General features: G+C 40.5%; 1 protein-coding gene across 1 annotated transcript; it reads left to right on the top strand.

The window, feature by feature from the left end:
* Nucleotides 4,951-5,520, top strand: LOC107611037. The gene has a single exon (XM_016313004.1). It carries the CDS (start codon nucleotides 4,951-4,953, stop codon nucleotides 5,518-5,520), a length of 570 nt encoding a protein of 189 aa, XP_016168490.1.

Here is a 10,310-nt window from a genome sequence, read left to right as displayed (position 1 = left end):
TCATACTACTTGAGCTATTACTCTAATTTGAGGCCATAAGGATGAAAATAGAGGTTTAGAGGTTCAAGATTGAGCTTTAAAACATAAAACAACTTTACTGAAAACAGGAAAGTCACGCGTACACGTGGACGCGCAAATGGACCATTAAGCGTACGCATCCCTTCATTACGCGTACGCATGGGCACTTGACAGAAGCACCTAGTCGCGCATGGAAGTTTTGCATACGCAATCCCTCCATGGTCACGCATACGCATGGGCCACGCGTACACGTGCACGTGCATCCTGGCCCATTACGCGTACGCATAAGCCTTTTTGCGTATGCATAGGGAGGAGGCAGTGGCGACAGTCCGCGAATGGGGTGTATGCGTGCGCAAAATTTCCATTCCATGCGTACGCGTGGGCGTACGTTTTTCCAAAAATTTTACTAAGTTGTAAAAGCTGCAAAATTCCAATTTTTAACCCCAAACTTTCGACGTGCATAACTTTTTCATTTTAAATCATTTTTCCTCCGTTCTCGAACAGCGTAAACTTCGCGAACCAAATTTTGGTATAAAACAAGTTGAAATTTCACTTTCATTAAAATCAAGTTATGGCTCGCCGAAGTTCGGCCAAAAACCAAATTTGTCAAAAAGTCCAAACCTCACTTTCATTAAAATCTAGTTCAATATCCACTCCCTATACCTATATATTCAGCACAACACAAACCATAACATCTCCATACAACTCTAGTATCCACTTACCAAATTACAACCTATGTTTCTTGCCTCCATCAACAAAATCATCAACATATAACCATGCATACATATACAACCAATATCATTAATTTGCCAACAATATCCATACACCAAGGAATTATGATTGCCAATACATACATAACTTATATCATCAACCAACATCATTAATGCTAAGCATCCAACTTACATAGTCATTCCAACTTATCCTCTGGTTCTCTAGCCTAGATTTTCACATGACATTATATATTAAATACGCAACAGCTAAACCATACCTTGGCTGATTTTCGCGTATTTACCATGACACCACTAAGGATCTAAACACAACCCTTAAAGTCTAAATTCTACAAAGCAGGGTCTCCCAAACTCCACCAAGATCTCAATGTCCACAATTTAAGTTGCAATTACATATACACAACCTAATTCATATATATATATATATATAACAAATATACACCCAACTGAATATCTAACATAGCAAATCAAGAAATTGACTAGGGTTAGTGATCCTTACTACACCCACGGACGAAACAACCCAAGCCCGATAAGCTCCACAAGCTAAATCAAACCTAGAATGCCAAAATCGACAAAATCTCAACATAAAGGCTCAAAATTTCAAAAATCAAAGGGCCAGAGAAACTGAGGTGAGATTGTGGCTTACCTATAAAATTGTTCTGATAGGTTTGTAGAGCTCGATGTGTTGGACACATGGCCACAAACGGTGCGGCGATCAAAACCCGGATGGAGGAGATATGGTGGTTTGAAGATAGTGTTGGGGTTATGGAAAGATTACATGTTCTTCCCCCTTCCCAAATTGTTGCAGCGTGAAAATGGAAGGAAGGTAGGAAGGGCTGGATTCATTTAGTGTTGGTTTGGGTTGGATTGGTCCCTTGGGCCCATTTCATGTCCGATTCGCTCGGTTCGGCCCGTTCGGCCCAATCTTGGGCCAAATTCTTTGAAATTAGTGTCAAAATTTTTGTTTTAATTAGCTCTATCCTATTTTAATATAAAATTCACATTTCTAATTTTATTTATTAAAATTTAATTTATTGACTAATTATTTACTAATTTAACGGGGTTTACACTAAACTAGTTTTCTGAACTTCACCCTCCGATCTGAAAGATCTGACCTTGTCTGTGGTGTTTTGAGTTGGATTGGGGGAGATTAATTCGCTGAACGGACATGTTTTAATCACTTACAGTTTGCCATAGAATGAATCATTCATTGTTAAAATAGTTACTAAGAAATATTAATTCGGAAGGGTGAGTATCTCCGAGGCCTTAACTGTTCTCTCGTTACTATTTCTACACCAATTCTTTATTGCTTTCTTTATTATTGCATTTTTTGCGAATTCAACAAATAACCACTCTTTTTCTATTTGCCTGACTAAGTCTAGCAAGATAGCTATTGCTTGCTCAATCCAACAATCCTCGTGGGATCGACCCTCACTCACCTGAGGTATTACTTGGACGACTCGGTGCACTTGTCGGTTGTCTTTTGGCACTGTTGTAGGGGAATTGTTCATAATTGAAAACTACCGGTTGTCTTTTGCTTAGATCGGGTACTTTTACTAGTATTTCTTTTAATTGTGTTTCTTGTTAAGTTTTCAAACCTTCATTGTTTTCTTTTCTAATAATTTTCCAAAAATTTTCATCTTTAGTCATCTTTCTTTTTGATTTTTTTTTAATTCTGTGTCAAATTTAAGTTTGGTGTTCTTTAGTAATTTATGTTAAATTATTTTTCGTTCTTTTTTATTTTCGAAAATTGTTCTTGTCCGCCTTTTTGAACTTTTGATTTTTACCTTGTTTTACCTCTTCTTTCTTTCCCTGTGTTCGAAATTTTGTGGTATATTCCCTTGTTTGATTTCAAAACTTTTAAGTTTGGTGTCTTTTAGTGTTTCTCTCTCTATTTTTTTTGAAATTTGTGTTATTTGATTTCAAAATCTTTAAGTTTGGTGTCTGTCTAGTGTTTTTCTTTTCTTTTTAATTTCTAAAATAAAAAAATATTTTCGAAAATCTTTGAACTTTTTCTCCATCTTGATTTAAAATCTTAAGTTTGGTGTCCCATTCGTAATCTTTTCAATTAATTTAATTTTCTTTATCTTTTCTATTTTTAAATCTTTATCTTATCTTTTTCTTTGATTTTCAAAATTTTGTTACCTTGTCTTTATTTTAAATTCAAATTTTAAAAGTTTAGTATTTTGTTAGTTTTTCCTTCTTTCAAATTTGAATTTCAAAATCTCTCTTTGACTTTCTCTTTTAAATTTTCAAAAATTTTTCAAAATTAAATCTTTTATCTTTAATTTCAAATCTTGTTCGTTAATTATTTATCTTTTCTTGTGTTTGTTTTTATGTTTGTTGTCTTTTTAATTATTCTTTTTCTCTCTTCTTTTTCGAAAACTTCTTGACTACTTTCTTTCTCTTTATTTTTGAAAAAAAATTTTCAAATTAAAGGCACCTTTTATTTTCAAATTCTTCTTTTTACTTTATCCCATCTGATTTCTTTATTTGGAGTTTCTCACAGGGAGCCCTCTATACTCTAACATAGATACTCCTTTATTTTTCTCTTCTTGGTTTATTTCTTTTTGTTTATGAGTAGGAACAGGGATAGAGAATCTCTTCCTGACCCCGATCCTGAATCTGAGAGATTCTTAAGGAGGCGTTTGCAACAAGCCCAATCTAGCAGAGTCAAAGGGAATCTCACAGAAGCTCTTGAGCAAGAAGCTAAAGATACAACCATGGTAGCTAATCCAAATAATGGAGGAGACGCAAAGAAGGTCCTTGGTTCTTATACTGCACCGACATCTAACTTCTTTGGACGCAGCATCTCCATACCTGCCATTGATGCAAACAACTTTGAGCTTAAGCCTCAACTGGTCACTTTGGTGCAACAGAATTGCTAGTTTCATGGACTTCCGTAGGAGGACCCCAACAAATTCATCTCTGATTTCCTACAAGTCTATGACACTATCAAGACAAATGGAGTAAATCCAGATGTTTACAAGCTCATGCTCTTCCCTTTTGCTGTAAGGGACTTAGCAAGGCTATGGCTGGATTCTCGGCCTAAGGAGAACCTGGACACTTGGGAGAAGGTGGTCAATAAATTTTTGACCAAGTTCTTTCCACCTCAGAAGCTAAGTAAGCTTAGGGTGAAAGCAGCTTATTAGAAGATGCCCTCTTGACATGATCTCAGAGTGGACCATGTTAGAGATCTTCTATGATGGCCTTGCTGAGATGTCCAAAATGTCATTGGATCACTCTACTGGTGGCTTACTCCATATGAAGAAAACGCCTGAGGTGGCGCATAAACTCATAGAAATGGTTGCCAACAACTAGTTTATATACACTTCTAAGAGGAACCCTCTGAACAACAGGACGACTCAGAAGAGAGGAGTCATGGAGGTGGACACTCTGGATGCTATCCTGGCTCAAAATAAGCTCATGTCCCAGCAGATAAACATGATCTCCCAGCACTTGAGTAGAGTGCAGAGCTCAGCTACTAACTCTCAAGAGGCAGCCTTTGAGGGAGACGCTGGTGACACTGTATGGACCACCATGGAGGAGGTGAACTACATGGAAAATTCCTCCAGAAACTCCAGTAACAATCCCTATTCAAATACCTTCAATCAGGGATGGAGAAATCAACCCAACTTCGGGTGGAGAGATCAGTAGAGGCCTCAACAAGGCTTCAACAACAATCAGGGTGGAATAAACCAGAATCGATTAAACAACAGACTGTTCCAATCCTCTCAACAGTAGATGGAGACTCCCACACAGAGCCTCTCTGACCTGGTTAATATAGTCTCTAACCTCTCTAAGACCACTCAAAGTTTCATGGCAGAAACTAGGTCTTCCATTCAAAATTTAGAGATTCAAATAAGTCAGTTGAGCAAGAGGATACCCGAGGCTCCCTCCAACACCTTTCCAAGTAACACAGAAGTAAATCCAAGGGAAGAGTGCAAGGCCCTCAGTATGGAAGCTGAGGCCGAACCCATAGAGGAGCCTGCTACTGAGGAATTAAAGGAGATCAAGGCTTAGAAGGAGACTGGGAGTGTCACCATGCACACCCCCATGAAGATGAAGGAGCCTGAAGAACAACCCGCTCCAAACGTACAAGAGGAGCCTGAGGATAAGCAACTTATTCAGTTTTTGGCAGTTCTTTGGAAGCTACAAGTCAATATCTCTTTTGCAGAGGTGTTGAAGAAGTAACCCCCCCTCTATGGCCTGTCTGAAAAATGCCATCTCTGAAAAGAAGGCATTGATGGGAGATGAGACTGTGGTACTGACCAAGGAATCTAGCGCCTTGGTCCAGAAGAAGCTACCTCCGAAGATGCCAGATTTCAAAAGCTTCCTCATTCCCTGTACTATAGGGACCATCACCTTTGAGAAGGCATTGTGCGACCTTAGCTCAAGCATTAATCTTATGCCTCTCTCTATGATGAGGAAGCTGGGGATCCAAGAGGTGCAGCCCACCAGGATCTCACTTGAGATGGTAGATAAGTCCTTGAAACGAGCATATAGTATGGTGGAAATCGTCCTTGTAAAGGTTAAAAACCTTTACCTCCCGGCGAACTTCGTGAGACTTGACACTGGAGAGGACAAGGACAACTCCATCATCCTTGGAAGACCCTTCCTAGCTATATTGAAGGCCTTAATAGATGTGGAAAAAGGAGAGCTGATTCTAAGGCTATGGGAGGATCATATCCTGTTTAAGATCCCCAACCCTCAGTCTCTCTCTAACAAAGGAGGTACCACTGTACAACACTTAGTGTTTCAGCCATCTCTCTAAGTGCAGAGTCTTACAAAGCCCCCAAACATCAAACCTAAGTTTGGTGTTAGGCATCCATCACCAGCTACTGAGGAAGGAGGCACCAAAAAAAAAAGGTACCCAAGGGCTGGCGGAATAAGAAGATCCCAACTGAAAACTTCTCAACTAGCATGCGAGTTGTCTTCACTAGAAGTCTAGTCAGTCCACATACTGTGAACAAGATATTGTCTTTGGAGCATGTTGAATTAATCCATGAGAGAAGAGGAAGAAACTTCACCATGAGGGGCGAAGATTTGAGCCCATATCAACCTCCATAAAGGAGCTGTCTGTTAAGCTAATGACGGTAAAGAAGCGCTTATTGGGAGGCAACCTAACCATATGTATAGTATTTCTATTTTCCTTCTGTTCGTTCATTTTAGTTTGCTTTCATATTATTTTATTTTCTAGTAATTTCCATAGTTGTTCCTTATTTTTTTAACGTTTGTGATCATGTGTAGCACCTAGAACTGAAGCAGAAACACTTGGAATTGAAAATAGAACACCCTGGAGAGAGTTCCTTACTGGCATTAAATGCCAAAACTGGCGCCAGTGCCAGAAGTGGAGGAAGCAAGGTCATTCAACGCCCATTTAGGATCCCCATGACCAATTTTTTGGTCCCCATAGGGCATTCAATGCCCATTCTTGGCGTTGAATGCCCCACCATAAAAAAAACTATCCATGCCCGGCGTTCAATGCCTGGGAGAGGGGGGAGGGAGCGGGTTATTCAAATTTTGAGGCTTCTTAAGCCAGTGGGTCCTACCTACCCCACCTATCATTTACTCCTTTCCTTATCTCTCCTACTTTTTCACCCTTGATTCCCACACCTTACCTTCCCTCTTCCCAATACACACTCATAAATCCAATCACCCTTTCCCACCAACCCTACCCACTTCAAATTCAAACTTCCCCACATCTTTCCCTCCTATATGACCGAACCATAACCCCTCACCCACTATAAATACCCCCTCCCATCCTTCAAACACACACTTTCCATACCCTTCTCCTCTTCCACCATAATCTTCATACACTTCCAATCTTCCCTCTCTTTCCCCATAAGGCTAAAGCCTGTTTACCCTCTCCCCTCTATCTTTTTCTTCCTTCTTCTACTATTTGCCTTTCCTTTTATTACTATTTGCTCGAGGACGAGAAAATTCTTAAGTTTGGTGTTGGAAAAGCTCCAGTTTTTGCTTTCTATTCCTAATCTCCATGGCACCAAAAACCGGAGAATTTTTAAGGAAGTGAAAAGGAAAATACCCTGCTTCTGCTTCTGAAAACCTTGGGAAACCTCAAGATTTCTCACCAAGGCACATCAAGACCACTTCTATGATGTGGTAAGGCATAAAAGGGTGATCCAAAAGAAGTCTGGAGAAGAGATTGGGAAATTCTGGCCAATCCTATTTCAGCTGTTGGAATGTTAATGGTGCAAGAATTTTTTGCCAATGCCTAGTGTTCATACCCTGGATCGAGCTATCCAACCTGGGCTGATTGAAGAGAGAGCAACCAACCTCTTTAGGTCAGGTCCCCGACCTCTTCTTTAAAAGAGTTCGGCCAAATCATCAGAAGAACCCAAAGCAGGCCCAAACGAAGGGACACAGCCCAATCTAAAGGCAGCCAAAGCCTAGAAAGATAAAGGCGGTTCTCCTTAAAGATAAGATGACTTCACTAAAAGACAAGATAGGATAACTAACTTATCTTATCTAAGAAGGTCAGCCCACACTACTATAAATACACTGGAGCACCCAGGTATAACTCATACTCTGATTCCACACAAAATACCTGCTCAAAGCCCATGCTAACTTAAGCATCGGAATCTTTTGCAGGTACCACCACCCTCCGGTGATCAAGGATCAGCAGCTCCACCAAGCTCCAACAAGTCGGACACAACAGTTCTGGCCACCGTAGCAGATCTCGACCGAGATCGACCTACAATTTCAGGTAACCCTCGGAACATTGGCGCCATTACCGGGGAACCTGGAAGTCATCCCATAACCATGGCAGATGACCATGACAACGATCACAACTCTGGTTTGCTCGACAGAACACCAAACAAAAACACGGACGCCACCTCCAAAGACACAACTCAAAATGGTGGAGACAAATAACCTTCCAACACGGAAATTTTGAAAGCTATCCAGGAACAACAGGATCGTCTCAAACAGCTCAAACAGGAGGCTGAACATCAGCGGGAGGCTGAAAGAGACCTACGAAGAGAAGCCAGACGACGCCGAGAGCTGGAAGACAAGCTCGCAAAACTTGAAGCTGACCTCGAGACCAGAATTGCTTATTCTAAGCGTGAGGATAACTCCCACAAGGACCAAGATCCCTTCACCAAAGAGATCATGAAAGCTAAAGTTCCAAAAGATTTTAAGGCTCCCGACATGACTTCGTACGACGGTACCTCAGATCCCAGCCATCATCTCAGCAATTTCAGGAGGAGAATGTATCTCACTGACGCCTCGGACGCCGTTCGATGCAAAGCCTTCACGACCACCTTGACAAAGACAGCAATTAAATGATTCGACAGTTTGCCTCCAAGATCCATCACAAGTTTTGACGACTTAGCCAAAAATTCCTTGCCAGATTTTCCATCCAGAAGGACAAAGCCAAACACGCCCCGAGCCTGTTAGGGATCAAGCAAGGAGATCGGGAAAGCATTTGCAACTACATGGAATGATTCAACAAAGCGTGTCTGGATATAGAAAGTCTGCCAACTAAAGTTGCCATCATGGGTGTCATCAATGGCCTGCGAGAAGGACCTTTTAGTCATTCCATATAAAAAAAGCATCCAACATCTCTGAATGAGGTACAAGAAAAGGTAGAAAAGTACATCAACATGAAGGAGAACTCTCGATTAGGAGAAGCCTCGAAATCTGAACCCTCCTACCCCTATCGGGACAAAGATAAAGAATCCAAGAAAAAAGAAGATCAATCCAGTGAGAAGCCTAAAAAATACCACAACTACACCCCTCTTCGTGTGTCTCTTGTGAATGTTTACCGAGAAATATGCAACACTGAGAAGATCCCGCCACCTCGCCCAATCAAAAGCAAAAAAGGAGGGGAAGTCGGATAGAGTACTGCGAATATCATCGAATCTATGGACACTCCACCAATGAATGCTACGACCTAAAGGACGTAATTGAGAAGCTAGCTCAGGAAGGAAGACTAGATAGGTTCTTGGCCAACAAAACCGACAAGCCAAGAATGAGAAGATGGGACCAAGAGGCCGGAGGGGTTGAACGACCACCCCACACTCCTGAGAGCGATGTTCATATGATAAATGGAGGATTCGCAGGAGGAGGGATCTCCAAATCATCTCGTAAAGACACCTCAAAGAGGTATATCACGTCGGGCAAGGAGAAAGGTCTTCCGACCTCCCCATAATTACCTTTACCCAAGAAGACTGGTACGCGGAATTGCGATTACACTTTAATTATGTAAAATTCATCGCTCTTTCTTTCCCTGGCAATGGCTCCAAAAACGTGGTGCCAGTACCATAGTTCACAACTCCGTGTAACTGACTAGCAAGTGCACTGGGTCGTCCAAGTAATACCTTACGTGAGTAAGGGTCGAATCCCACGGAGATTGTTGGTATGAAGCAAGCTATGGTCACCTTGCAAATCTCAGTTAAACAGATATAAATTGATAATGGTGTTTTCGAATAATAGTTAATAGAATAGGGATAGAAATACTTATGTAATTCATTGGTGAGAATTTCAGATAAGCGAATGGAGATGCTTTCATTCCTCTGATGGACGCCAGATTTGGGTAGAAAGCTGGCGTTGAACGCCAGTTTACGTCGTCTATTCTTGGCCAAAATATGGACTATTATACCTTGCTGGAAAGCCCTGGATGTCTACTTTCCCTGATGTTCAAAGCCCTTGGGATCCTTTTTATTTCCCTTGCCTTTTGGTTTTAAGGGTTATTGGCTTTTTGCTCTTGCCTCTTGGTTTTAAGAGCATTTGGATTTTTCTGCTTGCTTTTTCTTTCTATAATTTTTTTTTCGCCTATTTTTTTTCTCCTTTTTTTTTCTGCAAGCTTTGCTCTTTGCTGCTTTTTCTTGCTTCAAGAATCATTTTTATGATTTTTTAGATTATCAAATAACATGTCTCCTAGTCATCATTCTTTCAAGAGCCAACATATTTAACATTCTTAAACAACAACTTCAAAAGACATATGCACTGTTCAAGCATACATTCAGAAAACAAGAAGCATTGTCACCACATCAATATAATTAAGCTAAGTTCAAGGATAAATTCGAAACTCATGTACTTCTTGTTCTTTTGAATTAAAACAGTTTTTATTTTAAGAGAGGTGATGGATTCATAGGACATTCATAACTTTAAGACAAAGTTACTAACTACTAATGATCATGTAATGAAGACACAAACATAGATAAGCACATAACATAGAAAACGAAAAACAGAAGAAATAAGAACAAGGAATGAATCCACCTTAGTGATGGTGGCGTTTCCTTCTTGAGGAACCAATGATGTCCTTGAGCTCTTCTATGTCTCTTCCTTGTCTTTGTTGCTCCTCCCTTATTGCTTTTTGATCTTCCCTTATTTCATGAAGCATGATGGAGTGCTCTTGATGTTCCCCTCTTAGTTGTCCCATATTGGAACTCAATTCTCCTAGGGAGGTGTTGATTTGCTCCCAATAGTTTTGTGGAGGAAAGTGCATTTGAGGCATCTCCGGGATCTCATGGTGATGAGCTTCATACGCCTCTTGAGCTCCATGAATGGGCTCTCTTGCTTGCTCCATCTTTTTCTTCA

This window comes from Arachis ipaensis, chromosome B08 (genome assembly GCF_000816755.2).
Source record: "Arachis ipaensis cultivar K30076 chromosome B08, Araip1.1, whole genome shotgun sequence".
Lineage (NCBI taxonomy): Eukaryota > Viridiplantae > Streptophyta > Magnoliopsida > Fabales > Fabaceae > Arachis > Arachis ipaensis.
This window is presented reverse-complemented; position numbering and strand designations above follow the sequence as displayed.

Excerpts from the sequence above, each read along its gene's own strand:
- LOC107611037 (XM_016313004.1), top strand. The coding sequence starts at position 4,951 with ATGGCCTGTCTGAAAAATGCCATCTCTGAAAAGAAGGCATTGATGGGA.